General features: G+C 46.2%; 2 protein-coding genes across 2 annotated transcripts; one reads left to right on the plus strand and one right to left on the minus strand.

Annotated features, from left to right (window-relative positions):
* Positions 1-342: 342 nt before the first annotated feature.
* Positions 343-2316, minus strand: TIMM8B (translocase of inner mitochondrial membrane 8 homolog B). Its single transcript, XM_036919744.2, has 2 exons — positions 2149-2316; positions 343-733 (listed from the first exon to the last, which is right to left on the minus strand). Exons 1-2 carry the CDS (start codon positions 2230-2232, stop codon positions 566-568), a joined length of 252 nt encoding a protein of 83 aa, XP_036775639.1. The 5' UTR covers positions 2233-2316; the 3' UTR covers positions 343-565.
* SDHD (succinate dehydrogenase complex subunit D) lies at positions 2294-10923 on the plus strand. The gene is made up of 4 exons (XM_036919742.2): positions 2294-2452; positions 4290-4406; positions 5824-5968; positions 10018-10923. The coding sequence occupies exons 1-4, from the start codon at positions 2401-2403 to the stop codon at positions 10181-10183; spliced, it is 480 nt and encodes a 159-aa protein (XP_036775637.2). The 5' UTR covers positions 2294-2400; the 3' UTR covers positions 10184-10923.
* Positions 10924-19122: the final 8199 nt, after the last annotated feature.

Raw genomic sequence — 19122 nt, forward strand, 5'->3', positions numbered from 1 at the left:
AGGAAATCCATTCTGCCTGGTCTTGACCTTTCTTTCTTCGGTACTGGCAGGCCTCTTTCCCAGTGAATATACATCTTGCCTGTTTTGTTCTTTGCCGTGTTTACCTTTTCTTGGTCATGTTATTAGCAATAAAGCTGTTTTCTGTTTACCTTTTCAACCCCAAATTCTCTTTTATGCCTTAGGCTAAGGCTTTTGATCGTTCTTCCAGACCCCTTAAATTGACTTAAGGTCTCTTCAAAACGTTAAGATCTCCCATTTGCACTACTGGCCTTGAACAACTTATTTCTAGTGTTCCTGCCAACTAGAGACCTCTATATTAAATCCTAAAATGGTAGTAAAAAAAAAAGTTGGACTTTACATTTATTGAATAACTTGTGATACAACAAAGAATTTTTGAATTCCAAATAAATAACTCATTTTTTGAACATCTGATCTGTTTCTTTTTAGCACCAAAAGGGATGGCAATAGCCTGAAGTTGACCTGACAGTGAGTCAACCTTACCCCACTGGCCCTTCAGTCTGCTTAATAACAAGTTCTTGGCTGCTGTCTTCTCCCAGAGGGCGACCTACTGCCCCCCTTTCTGTATAATCTGGGCAAACCGATTGGTGATGGCAAGAGTAGTGTCAATGAAGCGGTCCACACAACTGGAGAGGCAGCTTTCAGTGCGAGGGTCTAGGCGAGTGCCTGGCTTCTCCACACACTTATCCCAGCACAGCTCCATGAAGTGATGTACCTAAGAGGAAAGAAAGTCGGTAACAATTTGGGCTCTGCACACAGGCCCAACTGCCAATTTTATTTCTATCCCATTTTCATTTTTGTCACCTTTCAATCAACAGGTCACGGGCTTCTCTCACTTTATAATTTGTCATCAATACAGCCCAGGCCCTCACCCCTACATTGCAGCAGTCCTTTTATGCCCTCCTCCTCTACTTTTGTTCTCTTTACTAATTAAGAAATACTCCCCTCAAGTCATCCGTTTGCTTAGTTTCTCTGTGAGCCGCTCTGGGTTCACTCTTACTGAACCACTGCCCATGCTGTTCTGCGAAGTCCACACAGCACACCGACTCGGCTCAGTACTCAGGGAATGCCCGCTGTAAAGGTTTTTCCCATTCTTCAAAACAGTTCAAATTCTTACCTCCTTGACGGCCACTATTATTTCCTAATAGTGTCCAGTCCTTAATTAGATCGTACATTTTCAAGCAGGGTCAGTACCTTCTTCCGTATTCCCACATGAGCACCGGGGTAAGCTGGGAAGGTATGGCGCCAATCAACTGCCCCCGAAACACGGCACGGCACTCAGCTCATTCCCAGCCTGATCCTAAAGACGTAGTTCTTAGCCTTTTTGGGATCATGGGCACATTTGAGAATCCAGTGAAAATTATGCATCCACGCTCCACAAAAATGCATATACAGGCACAGAAAAGGTGTGCACTTTCATAACGTTCAGGACCCCGTTTTCTAAGCAGGGTTCTTGCTACCTAGCCGCGAATCCTTTCCCTCCCAAAATGGGAAAAAACAACCATTTACCGAGGGCTTACTATTTGGGAGGCTGGGTACTAAGCAGTCAGCCCTTTCTGCGGTCCCCAAAAGACGTCACCTCCGTTTGCGAGGCGCGCCCAAGGTCGTGCAGCCCAGGGACACGCCGGAGGGGGCACCGCGCCTAAAGGGCTCCAGAAGCCAGCTCTGAGCTGGGGCAGCCTGCCTGCTCCGCGCCCTGCCTCCTACAGGGACGCTCTCGTCTTCAAATACACCATCGCACGGGATCCTCACACTCCAGGGAGGCTGCGAGCGACTGCGAAACCGACCCGCCCTGGAGGTGCCCCGCCCAGGCGCCCGCGGCCGGGGCGGCAGAGCGGCAGCAGGCCCGGAGTCTGCGGCACAACGGCCGCCGGGGCCTCGCGTCGCCTCACCTTCCCCTCTGCCTTCCATCGTCTTTTCCCCGCGCTGTCTGGGCTGCCGGGCACCTGAGCACGACCGGTCGCCCGCGGCAGGCGCGCCACGACTCGGCTCTCTCCAGGGGAACCCGCCGCGCCGCCCACGTGCGGAGCTCCGCTAGCTCTTCCTGTCTTCCCTGCACCGGCCGAGCAAAAAGCCTGATGACCAGGCCCGTACCTCCCCTCCTCTTGCCGCCCCGCGGCTACCCCGCACCTGCGCGGTGAGCTGCGCTTTCTGCTGCTCGGCGGCCACCAGGCGCTGCAACTCAGCTTCCTCGGCCTCACGCAGCTCCGCCATCGCGCTCGCTGGCCCCGTGACCCCGACGGGCGAGCGGGCGCATGCGCACGCCGACCTGCCTTCCGGGTCGCGTCGCGGGTTCCGTTTCCGCGTTCCCTCCCCCGCGGCTCGGCCTGGTGGCGTGACTGCTTCCGGGTCGCTGGGTGACCTTGAGCCTTCGGGAGTGACATGGCGCTGCTCTGGAGGCTGAGCGTCCTGGGCGCTGCCCGAGGCGGCCAAGGTGAGGGCTCCCGGCAACGGGGCAGGGCGTGCGGGGAGGACTGGCCCGGGCGTGGCCCCTCCTCTGCCGCCGTGGCCCCTGCCGAGAGCCGCAGGGAGCGCCGGGGCCGGGCCGCGTGAGGTGGGAGCCCGGTGCCCGGAGGCCGCGGCCCGCTAACGTCCGCGCGTGCTCGCCCTGCGGCGGGAGGCGTCGGGACCCGAGGCCCGGGGCCCGGCTTGCCAGTTTCCCGGACTCGGTGTAGGGGCGGGCGCCAGCTCGGTAGGCCCTTCCCCGGGCGTTTGTGTGGTTCCACGCACAAGCGGAAGTTCAGACGTGAGTGAAACAGTTCTGCCCTCAAAGAGTTTTGACTTTTACAGGGAAAATACATATAAGCAGGTTTGACCATAAAGCAGAAAGTGCTGTGCCGTCCACACATTGCTAAGCCGGCCCCCAGGAACGGTGTTCTGGAAGGACTTCCCCGTCTGGGTTTCTGAAGAAGTGTAGGGACTGCTTGGTGTGCGAGAGAACGGAACGCACCGGGGGTTACTGGAGTGTGGAGCTCAAGGTGACCGGAAGTGAGTGGAAGGATGGTTGTAGTGCCTGGCTTGGTGAATCTGAAGACTGTGGGGTCAGGGGAGAGCCCAGCGGGCACTTAAACTTTGGGGCCCTGGAGAAAGATCAGGACCATAGATAGAGAACCGGGTGTCCTAGGCCGTAGACAGACGCTGAGCGGGCACAGGAAGGGAGGAGAGCGCAGGGCAGATGATGGAATCCTGGGGAGTGAGTGCAGGAGGAGACGGGGAGGACGGCCAGGGGGTCAAAGGGAGGACCAGAAGAGAGTTCCATTAGCAAAGGGCGGAAAAGCCGCCAGTGCCCGGTGGTGCAGGAAGGCCCATGACGTGGAGGCTGAACGGTACGTACCTGCAGGATATGGTCACGCGGACACCTTTGCGACTTGGCAGAGCAGCTTTGGTGGGGATAAAACAGGTTTGACTTGAAGAGTGAAGCGAAGTGAGGAAGTCAAGGTGCTTTGGACAACACTTTAAAGAAGCATAGCTGGAAAGAGAAGAAAGCAGGGGAAGAGTGCCAGGGCACTAGTTAGGGGACAGAGGACCTAGAGCTAAATATGTCACGTCATTGAGGAAAAATGGCCAGTAGGAAGGAGCAGTTAAAGATACAGGAGAGGAATGAACTTTTTAAGTGCTGTGACTTCTGGGAATTATGCTGAGCACCTTACATACATTAATTTTCAGCAGAGTGTTAGTGTTACTTTCATTTTACAAGTGATGACATTCAGGTATAGAGAGCCTACTTAACTTAATTGCTCATTATCTCACAGCTAGTAAGTGGTGGAGTTGGCAGAACTTAGGTCTGTTTTTTAATGAAGAGACAGGATCCAAAAGGGGACAGAAAGGGATGTGTTCAAGAATGCAGGTGGAGAAATTGATCTTGAAAAGGATGACTATAATACAAAGTCTTATTCCCAAACTATTCTGAATTTCTTGGGGATAAATATTATGTCTTTTATCTCTCTTGCTCCAGTGCAGAGTAGAGTCTTGTATGTACTAATGTTCATTGGATGAATAGATGAATAAATGGAAGGCGAAAGGAGTTATAATTTACTTTTTAAAATCAGTGAGAGTGAAGCTCTTTTACTTACATGGTTGGTTACTTTTCAATCTTTCTGTAGCTACTTAGTCTGACCTTCCAGCAACTCAGTGAAATAGATGCTTCCTCATTTTATAGATGAGATGTTACCTTCTGTTTGGGGTTAAGTAACTTGCCTGTAGTCATTTAGGAAGTCTGTCAGTCCTGCTGGAGGAAAGGTGCTAATGATCTCCTGTGTCTGTTTCCTCAGCTCTTTCCCTCCGAAGCCCAGTGATCAGACCTGCTCATGTCTCAGCATTTCTTCAGGATCCCTGTGCCCCCGGATGCTGTGGAGCGCAGCACATCCACCTGTCGCGCGGCTGCCACTGTATGTTTCCTCCGTTGCTGCTGCCTTCTGGGCTCTGGCCGCCCTCATTTGGGCCGACTGCCTGTGGCAGGACTTGGTCTGTGGGGGCAGGTTGCATCCAGTGCTGTCAGATGAAGACCTAGCCTACCTCTTTTCAGACAGTACCAGCACAGTTGAATAATGCTGTTTACACTCACAGAGTACCTTCTGGTCTAAGTCTTTCTTTAAAATTTCTGATTTTTTTAAAAGAAAATAGCTCTAGGAAGAGTTTGTTCAATATAGTTTTGTCATTCTTATTTGTTTAGCTGATGGAGAGGAGCCAGCTACAAGGGGTTTGGAACAGTAGACAATTAGAGAGCCATGTGTATTCTTAGCTGCCATTGACTTGCCTATTTTTATATAGGTTGATAATAAAATCTTATGGTATTTCTGAGATGAATACTGTTCAGGTATTATTAACATCAGTCTTAGAAAGTCTGTTGGTGAATGAGTTAACTGTGTTTTTATTTTTATGTCTGGAAAGAGCAATATTTTACAGAGATAAAGACTTCTCTTGATTCTTAAGTCAACCACTAAGATGTAGCTGCATCTGGGTTAGGAGAAATTAGGCAAGGATCGTTTTTCTGTGTTTTAGAATTATTTTTTCCTCGACATTTTTGTTTCTGCATTCCTTGGCTTAGTTCAGGCAGATTTAGCAGAATGGTTTTCACGGGGTATGGGTGGGGGTGGGGGTGGGGGGGCTGAAGCAAAGCCCCTGAAGCCATCTACATAGTTTTTAATGTATCTGTCCCTGCTCCATCCTGTTACAGAGTCCCAGGGGGAGTGGAGGTTACCAAAAACTGGGGCACTCAAGGACGTGTTTAAAGCCCAGTTTGTTTTTCACTTCCTTAAGATATTTTATGTTTCATATCTGTTTTGGACTGTTTATAAGTAGTGGGACAGAAGGAGGACCGTGCTCCTAAAAGCTGAGATCAGAACTCTGCTCTCTTTGAGTTGGCTGGTTTAATTTTGTTTTGGGAGAACTTGTAGTATTAACCTTACTTCCAAAGATTAGATAGTGTAACTAAAAGAGTAATTTTTTTTTTTTTAAAGAGTAATATTTTAAAGGAATTCTTCAGGTGTCAGTCATTTATGCTCAAAAGTCAAGATTGGTAATTCTGCAAAGAACTTCTGTCCACCATCTTGCCTGTAAGCAGTGAGATCTGTCTTCTAATCAGTATATGTAGGTGTTGAGACTTCCTGTGCTGAAAGACTTTGAAAAAGGGAGATAGCATTTCTTTCAACTACCTATTTTATCTTCCCCAGTTTATGTTCAGTGTTGTGTTAGATGCACAGTGTTTGCTCTTCTGTCAGTTTGGGTTATTTTGTGGCAAATGTTGATTGGGAAAGATGCATGTTTTCCCCTTCAGCTCTTACGAATCTGGTCCTTCTTCCATAGCCGGCTCCAGGGCTGCATCTCTCCATTGGACTGCCGAGAGGGTCGTTAGTGTTGTGCTCCTGGGCCTCCTTCCAGCTGCTTATCTGAACCCTTGCTCTGCGACGGACTACTCCCTGGCCGCAGCCCTCACTCTCCACAGCCACTGGCAAGTACAGCAGCCCCCTCAGTTTGTGTTGTCCGCTATGTTGTTTGTCGGGAACTGGTCTCATTGTAGTGCGTGAGGGAGAAGTTGACTGAGATACCCAAAACCTATAGAAACCTTTGAAACATATATATGCCCAGATTTATGTATCCCTTGCTTACTTGATGTCGTCACTTTCATATCTAATAGGTATTTTGAATATAGCATGTTACAGGACTGAGTTCTGACCTTGCCCAGATCTCTTCCTCCAATACTCTTGCCCATCTATTAATGGCATTTTCATTCTTCTGTTTGTTCAAGCCCCAAACTCAGCCATCATCCTTGATTCCCGTAGTCGTCTCCTAAGCAGTCCCCCTTCTGTCTGTTCCTAACACAGCAGCCCCAGTGATCCTGTTAAAATATTAAGTCAGGTGGGTCAGCACATTCGTCTTCTCAAACTTTCATTGTTACCTAATCTTACTGAAACTACAGGTTGTCGTTTTTACGGTGGTCTGCAGTCTTTCTGTGATCTGGCTCTGTTTCTTCCCTCATGTCCAGCTGCTCTCATGCCTGTCGTCTTGATAATTCTCAAACATGTCAGGGATACTCCCAGCCTCAAGGTTTATTCTATCTGTCCCTTCTGCCTGTAACTGTCCTTTCTAGTTGTATACCTGGCTTGTTTCCTCATTTTATGCACATCTTAAATGTCACCTTCTAAATGAAGCCTTCTCTAACCACGTATCCACAATTGCAGTATGTTTCCCAGCATTTCTTCTCCCTCTCACCTATTTTATTTTTCTCAGTAGCTCTTATTACCTTGTAATAATACTATATCATCTATATATAGTGTATTTCTTGTCTCTCCTCACTAGAATGAAAGCACAAATACAGAAAATCACAAGAATCAACCCTGTGAATTAATGAATTATTGCAAGGGTCACACCACCCAGGTCAAAAATAGGACTTTGCCACCTACTCCAGAAACTTCTTGTGTTCTGTCTTAGTCAGAACTCTTCAGCCTTCCCCTGCCAGAAACTGTTATCCTGATTTTTAGAGTAATCTCTTCCTTACAGTTCATCGTAGTTTCTTAATTTGTATTCTTAAATGTGTGTTACTAAACACGATAAGTTCAGTCTTGCCCCTTTAAAAAGAAGAAATGTGACATGAGTTTTTGACTTTTTGTTGACTGTTGTGCCTTTAGTGCCTAGAATAGAACCTGACACACGGCACTAAGTATTTGTTGAATGAATTTCCAATTTCTACTTATTTTATCCAGTATAGTTTGTTAGACTTTCTAAGTTAATGAACCTTCTAGAAAGTTTGTAAATGACAGGCCTTCAGTTGTTCATTTCATGTTGTTTTTCAAGGACAATATGATACTTGATATCTTCACTTTGACATCGTTTTGAATGGGTGGTCATTTTGAATGTTAGAACTGAAGGGAGTACCTTAACCAACACTGTTGCCTTACAGGTGTGGGAACTAAGGCCTGGGGAGGTTAAGTGATTTGTGAGAGTAATTTTCTAGCTGGTGTTAAAGGGGATTTTGCTTACCTGGTTTCTAGGGTTGTTAGGAGAACTACTCTTCACACAGATAGACCTTCTGAAATGAAGGGTTCCAGATGCGTGTGAGATCGCAGCACGCTAGTGTTTCTCTAGTATGTGTTTCCTGAAGGAGAGCCATCTGAATTCACGAAAAGCCAAATGAAGAGATAATTCTAAAGTGACATGTATTTATTACAGTTGATGCTCTAGCCACTTCACTGATTCTAACTTTTCACACACACACAATGACTTGGAAGAGTTGTCTAATTGTGCGCTAGTCCTCAGCATCCACTCTCTCCTTTTTTAGCATCCAGTCTCTTTTTAACCCACATTAATTGGACTTTTATCCCAGCTATTTAATGAAGTCATTCTTACCAGAGTCACCTAGGACCTTCGTTTTTCCAAATCCAGTCATCTGTTCTCTGTCTTTCTCTTGCTTGAATTCTCTGGAGCATTCAAACTAATTGACCATTCCCTCTCTAAATAATTTCTCTTTGGCTTCCCAGGTGCCATACTCACCTTGTTCTCTTCCTCCTCACCAGCTCTACCAGTCTGCTCCGCTAGCTCCTTCTCCTCTGACCTCTGAATCATAAAGCTCTGAACCTCTGACTCAGTCTTGCCTTTCTTAAGTTCTCTACACACTTTCCCAAGGTGAGCTCAGATTTGACCTCTTTTCCTGACCCACAGACTTAGATTTCCATTTGTCTAACCAGCATAACCACTTGGCTGTCTGATAGTAATCTTAAGTTTAACGTTGCCCAAATCACTCCCCAGCCCCCAATGTCTCTTAATTTCCCGTTAAAACCTCCTCCTCTCCTGTTCTTCCCTAACTCAGTTAAGTCTAGTATCTCAAGCCAAAAATCCTTGGAGTCATTCTAGATATTTCTTTTTGTCTTACCCCACATCTAGTCCATCAGCTCTTTCTGTTAATTCTCTCCTAAAACATAGCCTGAATTGTCACTTATCGCCATCTCCCTGTCAGCCTGGGTTCAGCTGGTAGACTTGTCTAGGTTTCTTCAGTTGCCTCCTAACTAGTTTTCTTTTTCTGTTCCTCCCAGCACTGTCCATTCGCCACACTGTAGCCAAAGACATCTTTTTAAAAAATAAAATTACATTTCTCCAAAGAGGATAAACAAATGGGCCAATAGAACATGCAAGGATGCTCAGCACATTTGGCATTAGAGAAATGCCAGTCACAACCACAAGACACCCCTTCACACTGCTAGGATGGCTGTCATATTGGACATTAACTAGTGTTTCAAGGATGTCAAGAAGTTGGAGCCCTCGTATCTAATTCCAGAATATTTCCAGCACTCTCAAAAGAAATGTTGCAGCCACTTTACAAAACAGTTTGGCAAGTACAACAGAAAGAGTTACCATACCAGTCAGTGATTCCACTTCGAGCTGCCTACCCCCCAAAATTGAAAACATCCCTACACAAAATCTTAGACTGCTCATAGCAGTGTTATTTAGAATAGCCGAAAGATGCAGATAGTCCAAATGTCTGTCAGCTGATGAAGAGCTAAGTAAAATGTGGTACATTCTTACAAAGGAATCTCACTTGGCCAAGAATTGAGTAACTGTACATGCTACAACAGGAGGAACCTTGAAAACATTATGCTAAGTGAAAGAAACTTGACACAAAGACCACATTGTGTGATTCATTTATATAAATGTCAAGAATAGACAAATTCATGTTTGAGACAGAAAACAAATCAGTGGTTGGGTAATGGACTGATAGGGACAGGGTTTCTTGTTATTCTGGAATTAAGTAGTGATGTAGTCTCACAACTCTGAATATACTAAAAGCTACTGAATTTTATACTTTAAAAGGGTTAATTTTATGGCATGTGAATTATATCTAAATAAAACTGTTGTTGAAAGTAAAGTTAGGTCACTCCTTACTTAAAGCACATCCATGGTTTCCATCATATTTCAAATAAGCTTCAAACTCCTTACCACGACCTTCTGGGCCTTCAGGGCCTTGCGTGATTTGCCCCTGCCTTCTGACCTCCGTGTTCTCCAGCCACACTATTCTTTGACTGTTCCTCAAGGATACTAAGGTCATTGTCACTTGTGCTGGAACGCGCTGCTCATTCAGGGCGTCCTTTCTGGAAAGCACACTACTTTCTTCCTTATCTGCTTGGATGGAGGTCCTGTGAGGGTGTGGATGTTTTCTCCTGCGATTCTCCCAACATCTTAACAGGTTCTGGCACATATTAACTGCTTAATTAATTATTTTTGAATTAATGAAAAACTAGAGCATCTGTTTTAGGTTAAAAAAACTCCAGTATGAACAGAGTAGCAATTACTGTCTCTGATAGAAATGACTCAGGGATATTAAATCTGAAGAATAGGAAGGTGTTTATATTATATTCTTAGGAACTCTTGATTCCTTCATTTTGGTTTATGATTGTTATTCCTGTGAGCTGCCTTTTGAACCTGATTATTGTTTTGCAGCCATGTTACCTGGATAGCCTCCTAGGTCACTTGTGGTTTTTTGTTCATACTATGGCTTTGTTTCCTCAGGGGCCTTGGCCAGGTTGTCACTGACTACGTTCCAGGGGCCACAGCGCAGAAAGCTGTCAAGGCAGGCATCCTGGCGCTCTCGGCTTTGACCTTCGCCGGGCTCTGCTACTTCAACTACCACGACGTGGGCATCTGCAGGGCTGTGGCCCTGCTGTGGAAGCTCTGACCTTTGACTTAGTGCTTTGAGAATTGGTTGCACACCTCTTTGCTGCCATGCCATTCAGCTCACAGCAAGGAGGAAATAACAGATGAGTGCATTGGTGAGACGAGTCTAATCACCTGGTTATTTTTAGAATTTAATCTTTGAGGAAAAGTTTGAAGAGTGATTGTGTCCAGGAAATCAAGAGACTGAGTTCTGTATTCTGAGCTAACGGCATTGTCTCCTGGCTTCTCACAGTGTAACTAAGCATTGTATTCGAGCTTTTGCTTTTGAACTTACCAAATTGTTAAAGGGAATTCAGCTTTACTACTATCAGTACCTGATTAAGCTTCTGTATCTGTCCTTGGCGCGATGGAGAAAGGGAAAGACTGTTGATTCATAAGTAAGGACTTTGTAGGAAATCAGGCAGTGTTTAATCTTTGGGAATGCCCCCCTCTGCTCAGTTACTGGTGGTCCATGCCCTAGACTTTAAGATTAGGAAATGCTGATACTTCACACTACCAATTTCTAAATCCTCGGAGGAAGAGTCTGGAGAGCTTCTGAACGTAGGGAAGTGCCATGTGGGGAATAGGTCCCCTGCAGAAGCATCAAAATACTACAGATTCCAAACTGAGACTTAATCTTCAAATGTGTTTATTTTACTTGTCCAAACTATAAGTAATTGTTTTTCCCACTGTGGGAATCTAATGTGAAAGTGTATTCCATGAAAATAAAGTTTTTTAAAAAATAAAATGCTGTATAATAAAGATGTATTCTATTCTTTTACATAAACTGTCCCTAGTTCTATTCAGTAGAACTGAGTGTTGTGTCTATAGCTCAAAAACAGGACTGAGGCAAAAATTAGGCCTCTGGGGCTTAGCAGTGAGGCGAGTCGGACGCACAGGACTGTAATACAAAAAAGACTGACACGTGGAAGAAAGAACTACCCTGGGCAGAGGAGTTTTTTGCAAGGAGAGTGCGCAGGTCATAATGCTCCGTCAATGCCCGCTGTTGCGAAATCAAAGTATGTTCTTTGTGCGGTTAGTCTGGTCCAAGGGGTGAGTAAGGCGCGCCATTTCTTTCTCCTAGCAATGGAGAGGAACCGGGACTTGGCACGTGTACTCACGGAGGACTACGGGGCAGCTGAGGCACGCTGCGGAAGGGGAGCTGGCCAGAAGGGTGAGTGTATGTGTTTGTGAAGGTTTGGATGAGGGTTAAAGAGAAACTCCTCTTATTGTGCTTATGGCCTTGTAGGAGATTCAGATGTGTGGTAGGGTTTAGGAAGAGAATCGATTGAAGAATTAGTTCTGTTTTGGGTGGGTTAAAGGTTTCAGAAGGGAGAGATGCATGAATTGCTGTTGGCTGCCGAGCTGTGGTGGTGACGGTCCAGTTTGCCGTCTCAGGTAGGGATATTTTATTACATTGTTAAGACTGGTTGGTGGTGACAGAACGCAGACTGACCGTTAGTCAGTTTTAGTATTGTTTTAGAATTCTCCATTGACAGTGGGCCCTCTTCTCCCCCCCGCCCCCCACTTAGTGTCACACCTCCCTGCCTTGCCTGGCCCCTAGCACATCACTGCTGTAAAATGGAGCGATTGAAACAGGCTTTTCCCTATGGAAATGGGGAGGGCAGTACCTGGGTGATAGAATCCTGTACTCACCAGTGCTGTCAGATCCTGCTTTGGATCTGGGAGGCTGTCTAGAGCTAATAAGCTTTGTTAGGTCGTGACTGAGAAGTCAGAGTGGAGACTGGCTGGGTGCCACCTGCCCAGGTAGGTTTGTAATGAGGATGCAGCCAAGAGGTCACAGTGGAAAATCAGTGGATTGCTGTGAGCTGTTGGGGCAGCAGTGAAAATGAGGCAGGAGCCAACAGCAATAGGAGGTTTCTGAGAATTAGCGGGAAAGGACTAGAATTGTCCTTCAGAATGAATTAAGGTGGCATTAGGAAGGTGGATCAACTGGAGGCAGAAGGATGCCTGAACTTTGGCAGGGCCTGAGAGGTGGGAGTCAACTTGATAAGGCATCATGGAAATAACGTTCATTCACCTGGTAGTACAAGTACCTCATGCGGTTGGCACTGTGGATTAAGAGATAAGACTTTTTCTGCCCTTAAGAGGAATTCAGTCTGATTGGGACAGCAGGTAAATGATGGCAACACAGTAATAAGTGTAATAATACTTAAGCACACCAAGAGTGACAGAACAAAGGGTGCACTACGAATTGGCAAGTTTCCTGGCAGAGAATGGTAACCTGAAAGATAAGGAGCTGACAGGTGGCCAGCGTAGCTGTGGTGAGGCGGGCCTGAGGATGGCAGAGGACGCAGAGGCTGTGTGGACTCTTGTGACTGCAGCCCAGAGGGCCAACCGCAGGGCCTCACGGGCCTCACGAGTGAGAGGCCTGCCTGCGTGGTGATGAGTCTGAAGGTCGCTCACCATGCAGGTGACATGGTCAGAGGTTTATTCTAAATGGGTTATGCTGGCAGCTGTGCAAAGCATGGATTTGAGGGAGGTGAACACAGAAACGGAGATTATTTCAGTGGTCCAGAAAAGAAGTAATGAATTCCAAAGGTGGTGGTAGCCAGAATGAAGAAGAGACAAATTCAAGACATACTTAGAATCAGTAAGAGTTAAATGGGTGTGAAAGATTGAGAGGGAGAAATGCTCAGCTTTTCTGTTGTGAATATTTGGATGAGGAGTGGTGTCATTGGTTTTTGAAGGGGAATTGGGGATGGTGGTGATGGGTTAGGTCACTACCAAAGTTTTGGGTTTGTGAGATATCCAGGAAGAGAACTTGCAGATTTCTATTTTTGGCAATATGACAGACTAAATTTTAGAAATTATTTTGCTTTGATGCACCTTAGAATGTAAACAAGAACACCTTTTAAAACATGACTAAACTTGCAAAAGGAAGTCCTCTCAAGCCAGAGCAGAATGTGTGTGCACTTGGGGCCCTGGCTGCTCTGGGGTCTGACCCCAGGTGGCCAGGAGTTTTAGTTTTAAGGCGGGAATATGGGCCAGGAGCAAAGCTTTAGGCTCATTGGAGTTGGATCCGAGACTCCCTAAACCCAGGAACCACAAAGGAGTTTGCTCTCAGAGAGGGAACTAGAAAAATAGTTTTTGCCTAGAAAGCTGTCCTGCCCTGGGTCTGGTTGGAGGGAAGAACATCTCCGAGGATGTGTGGGGAGGGCCACCCCTCCTGCCAGTGTGTGGCCTGCATTCATACTGTCTGCATGTCTCAAGAGATTACGTGCCTGGGGACTTAACATGCACTGAGGTTGGTAGTGCCCCAGATGCCTGGCATAAGTAAAGTGCTTTGAGAAGGAAAGTTTCTCCAACACAAGCCTCAAAAATCCCCACAAAGTTCCAGTGAACCTGAACTTTCAGCCAAAAAAGTCACAGTCCACACAGGAACACCCTGAGCAGGAGGCAGCACGATGACGGAACCGCACCCACAGAGGCGTCAGGCGGAACACGAACAGGAGAGATGGAGGTCTAAGCGGAAGCCGGTTATCAGGACCAAGGATCAGAGGGCTTTGGAGAAAGTGGTCCACACCTGCTGCTACCATCTCGCTCCATGGACACCGGGAGGCAGAAGTCTGCTTCGGGAAGCTGTTTCTCTGCATCCTTATGGTGAATGTCGGGGTCAATCCTCATTGCTTCTGGATTCCCAGGTTATAGGATCCTTGGCACTTTACACCACATTGGGAAGCATGTATCTATGGCTGTGCGTCTGGAGCTTCGGAACTATATTTGAGATTAAAAATGCCTGAAGCGGTCACTTTCAGTGTGGTCCCCAGGCTGACTTTGACCCGTGTCTCTCCTAGTCAATGGAGCCTCCCAGCCTGTCGTGCTGGGGATGGTGGGGGCGCAGCCCCTCTCATAATGGACCGCTCAGAAATAGAGTGTGTATGTTGGACATAAGACTGTATGAAATTCATTTTTGAGAAAAAATGTAGAACATTTCAGTCTAACCTGCAGGTTAATAACTGTTACTTAAAAGTACTTAAAATGTCATGATTTGGTTGACTGAAATCCATTTGTAAATAAATGTTCAAATGGTCTTTGATGTGCGGATTTCTCATCTGTTTTCTGGAATTAAAATGGGTAAAACTGCTTGTCGTAGAAAATAAAGCAGTGAGAAATACAAACAGTCGTATAGAAAAATGAGCCACAGTTATAGGTAGACAAATGACTTTTAAAATACGAAAATAACACCTTATAATAATTTTAATATCTCTGACACCAGATCAAATGGTGTGTTTCTTCTCTGTGTTCATGTGTAACAGTAACAGTATTACAGCAGAAATAGCAGTATAGCTTCATTCAGGCTCCTGGACCCGATGCCAGTGTGTGTAAGTGTGTGGGAAGGGGTCTTCCCATGCATACTTACACCAGGCAATTCTCAAATGCCATCAGGGTGTTGGAGAACTCAGTTCTGACGCTGTCTGCCTGGAGATGGCGCCAGATTCCCAGGTTAAGGGCTCCGTTCTACAAGACTGCCCTCCACCCCCCACTCCAGATGCTGGATACAAGCCCCAGGCAGCTCCCTGCGCTTCTGACCCACCCGCTACAGACTGGAGGTTCCCAGGACCTGCCCCTTGCGTTCGATTAATTTGCTAGAGCTGCTCACACAACTCAGGAAAACACTTAGATGTTTACCAGTTTAGCAAAGGACACCATAAAAGAAACAAGTTACCAGCCAGATGAAGAGCTGCCTAGGGCAAGGTCCCAAATAAAGGAGCCTCTCTCCTCGTGGAGCCTGGGGCCCGGCTCGGTGGCACGTGGAGGCGTCTGGTTCCCCTGGCACAGAAGCTCTTTCCGACCAAGAAGCAGGATCCGAACGAGCAGAGCAGGCGGAGCAGAGAGCTCTTCGCACACGTTTTGCGAGGGCTTCATTGCAGTCATGACTGACTGAACTCTTGTCCAATCTCCAGCCCGGCCGTGGGTGGGGCTCCGAAAGTGTCTCATTAACATGACAAACACCCGTTTCACCTTTAAGACCCCGCAGTGTTTTCAGTCATATGAATGACCACATGTGTATTTCTTATAACTCACTATATCACAATAATTAAAACCATAATTAGATACCAAGGGCTTATGTGATCCCTAAAGATGAGAAAGTTTAATAGCATAATTGGTGAAGTTATAGTGAAGCAGGCATAAAAAAAGGAAAGATGAAGAAAAACTGTCAGGAGGGTCCTGTGAGGAGGAGGAGCTCCTCGCCCCGCAGCCTGGCTGGCTGTCCCACGTACACATGGATGTCCGCAGAAAAAGGAGCTCACAGTCTGGTGCAGGAGACAGAAAGGGGAGTGGGAGTTTATGACACAGACTGTCCTACGAATAAGGTCACAAGTCTGAGGAGAGAGAAGGGGGAGCGGGATTCACAGGGCATTTAACTTCCCACGCAGCACCCCCAGGCTGAGAGAGGCTTCTGCTATGAACCACACAAATCTGCTAAACGAACCAAAGTTAAGGTGCTGTGTTAAGGGGAAAACTGCGTCACGGCGTGTAAGAAACCACAAGACGGAGTGAAGACATCACCCTGCTGGGGCATCTCCTTGCTCTCTGCCCAGAACGGCCTCCCCCATCTTTGCGAACATTTCCTCATTTTCTCATCCCTGTCTGTCCTCTAGAAGTGTGTGTGTGTCCGTAGTTACCATTATTGTCTGTTTATCTCTTTTCTCTTTTGCCTTTTCCCTCCTTTTCTTATTTGACTGACTCGCAAGTTTTATATTCGGTTTTGATATAATTTGGTTACATATTCTCAGGAAGCTAATACAACTTAAAGGTGTTGCTATATGCCTCTTACTGGATTTATATACTCCCTTGATGGGAATAAGTTTTGTTACTGTCATATAATCTGAAGCTTTCCTGACAAAAATGTGTGTGTGTGTGTGTGTGTGTGTGTGTGTGTGTGTGCGCGCGTTGTATTTTTCCCCTGGTTTTTAGCGATGCTCCCAGCTGGAAAAAAACACCTGTGCTCAGAAGCCAAGGGAGACAGGATCACAATTCCCTTTCAACAGGAACAAAACAGAACACTCTCCTCAAGTCTTGAGATTTTACTCTGAATCTTTCTGTCGTTGTAGTCACTCAGAAACACCTACTACTCACTTCAACTTCTAGCATTCCTTTATTGCTGAAGGAGAGACCCACAAGTCCATCAGAAAACAAAAAGATTCTTTCAGTAACATTTTGTAACACTGTTGGTGAGGATGTCAGGAAGGGTATTGGGCCAGATACTGCCATTATCTGGAGCTGCTGACATTCGGAATAACTCGAGTGTCCATCCTGATACCAGGGGAGAGTCCACGGAAGAGAGGGATGTAACTGCAAGGACTTTTTATGGTTCTTCTTCTCCCACAGAACATGTGAAAACAAAGCCTTTGAAACCAAGTCTGCTACAAGCTATCTCCAGGCAGGTGAGGTTGAAGATACCACTGATCTGACTGCATCTTCTACTGCAGGTGATGACTGGCAGAGCCTGCTAACAAATCAAATAAATGAAATAGAAAGGTTACTAAGCTTAGAAAATGACAACCAAACTAAAAAAAGAAAAGCAGAAGAGATGTTGGAAAAAATAACAGATTAAAATAACATTGATGATAAAAAAGGAAAGAAAATACCTACTACTCATTTAAACAGCTCTTTCACCTTCTTCTGGAAAAAGAAATAAGGGCTTTGACAAACTGGACTTGAGTGTCAGCACATGGCTGTGAAACAAACCTCAGGGACAGCCCGAGAAAGGATGTGAAAAGAATTGTCTCTGAGTTGAATTCACATCTTACTACAATCTGGAAATCTTTCGTTCATGTTGTGCTTACCCAGCTGGAAACCTCTAAGCGCTGGGGTTGTGTCTCCATACCTTTGTGTTCCCACTGCCGACCTCGGCCCACTGCCTGGCAGTGCAGAGGAGTCAGGGAAGAGCTACTGAGTGAATGAATGAGTCATGGTCTCTGTAGCCTCTGCGTTTTATCAGCAAATAAGCAGCACATGCCTGTGTGGAAAGAGTGTTTTAAACAGAACTGATGTGTAGCTATCAAATGATCCAACAGATGCTCAACAACACAGGGAAATTGTAAATTAATGTTTCCTGGCAATAGCAGCTGCTTCTGACAAAAAAAAACTAGACAATAGCAGAAAAAAGCTAGACATCATGGCCAAAGATGCAGAAAAGTAAGACTAGTTGTGCCTAGCTCTTAAGTTATGAAAATGGCCGAGTGAAAGCACGGACAGGTCAATGCAATTGGAAGAAACCTTGCCTTGGAAGTGAAAGCCTGCTGCACAGGCCCCAGGGAGGCGCCGTGTGAGGCAGGAGGCAGGCGGGAGCGGGGAGCGAGCAGGCCACACACAGCCCTCGCAGTTTCCTGTGGGAAAGGCAGGTAGCTTAGGACCGGAGAGCTTGGAAATTCCAGCAGGCTCGGGGCACAGGGCCATCCCTGGGTGCCTGGTATTGGCCCTGGGTTGATTTGGGGCAGGGGAGATACTGGCTTTGTGTATGAGAGCTTGACAAAGGAGACGGCTGGGGACGTGCGCTCGGGACTGCCTGGCCGGCACGGGACACGTGGGTCCACCAGCAAGTGCGCTGCCTCAGGAATTAGCCAGCCCCGAGTGGCAGCCTATCCCCAGCCAGCAGGGCCCCCAAAGATATCAAAACATGACACAGAAAATAGAAAGTGGTTAATACAGAAGACTCAAACTTAAAAGAAATCTTGAGGCAAAGAAGCTTGTGAATAGGAAACTCTAACCCACACCCATCAGGGTGCAGAGGGCGTCGCGTTGAATCTGTGGGCTTGGAAAGCGTTTCCGTCCTCGCTGCCTCAGTCCCCTTGTCCACCTCGGTCTGTGTTAGGGCTCCTTTATTTCTTAACAAGTTTTATCATTATTCTATGAGTAGCTTTTATTACTTAGATTATTCCAGTATGTCCTTTCTCACTATTATAAATGGGACTTTAAAAATTGTTTCTTACTCATGTCACTCATGTTGAAGTGAAATCATTTTTTTGCAGCTGTTTGTTTTGCAACTTTGTAGGACTAATGATCATCTCTGATAGATTTTTAGTTTTAAAAACTTTGCTATAAAGATTAAAAAACCTGTGTAAGTATCCATCTAACCCAGCTTCAACAATTATCAAAATTTTTCTCACCCTATTCTTTCTACTTCCCCACGCACGTGCGTTCATAACTTCTTCAGCCCCTCTTAGGGTGCCCAACAATCGCCTATAGTTTTTTTCTAGCTCGAACAAAACATCACATAGACATATGCAAAGCTTCTGAATCTCTGGAATACTTTTTCCTTTCCCTTGTTTTATTGTTTTGTTTTGTTTTTTAATGGTTTCGGTGCTGATCATATCCTCCACAGGTCTCAACTTTGACCTTTGATGCCTATTTAGAAGCAGTGTTTGCTACCAGGCAGAGCAAGTGAGGATTTCCTGTGGTTTGGTTCCCATCCAGGGACACGTGGCTGAATCCGCCTCTAAAATCTGTATCTGGAGGTAGACTGACACGCGTGTACCCCAGCCGCGTTCCCAGTTTCTAGCGATTTTTCCTTAGTATACTTCTGCTCTGCTCGATCTGCGGTTCCCTGACTCCTGTCGCCTGGTTTTCTGTGAGTCTCAGCTAATCTAGGACGTGAGGAATTGTGGCCTTTAAAAATGCTTTCCTCCTAAGATTTTCACTGATTCCTCTGCAACTCAGAATCACACCAGGCCTGTTCTCAGAGACTACTTAGTTTCCCCAAATTTTCTGCCCAGTTGTATTTTAAGATTCATGTGACTGGAAGACAAGCAGAACAGCTGTAGATATTTTCCTTTTTGGGGGGTGGGGGCGACTCTTGGGAGAGGGGGACTGGACAGGAAGCAATGTCCTTCTACTGGAAAGAAAGGGACATTGCTGCTAAAGGACTTCAGGACTAGTTTATCCAAGTCTTACCTAACCTACCTCCATATTTTACCAATACGAATATTAAAA

The sequence above is a fragment of the Manis pentadactyla genome, chromosome 13, assembly GCF_030020395.1.
Source record: "Manis pentadactyla isolate mManPen7 chromosome 13, mManPen7.hap1, whole genome shotgun sequence".
NCBI lineage: Eukaryota > Metazoa > Chordata > Mammalia > Pholidota > Manidae > Manis > Manis pentadactyla.

Coding starts and splice junctions, on each gene's coding strand:
- SDHD (XM_036919742.2), top strand. CDS start 2,401: ATGGCGCTGCTCTGGAGGCTGAGCGTCCTGGGCGCTGCCCGAGGCGGC. Junction 4,407..5,823: donor CCTGTCGCGCGGCTGCCACT/GTATGTTTCCTC, acceptor CTTCTTCCATAG/CCGGCTCCAGGGCTGCATCT. Junction 5,969..10,017: donor CTCACTCTCCACAGCCACTG/GCAAGTACAGCA, acceptor TTGTTTCCTCAG/GGGCCTTGGCCAGGTTGTCA.
- TIMM8B (XM_036919744.2), bottom strand. CDS start 2,232: ATGGCGGAGCTGCGTGAGGCCGAGGAAGCTGAGTTGCAGCGCCTGGTG. Junction 734..2,148: donor AAGCGCAGCTCACCGCGCAG/GTGCGGGGTAGC, acceptor CTTTCCTCTTAG/GTACATCACTTCATGGAGCT.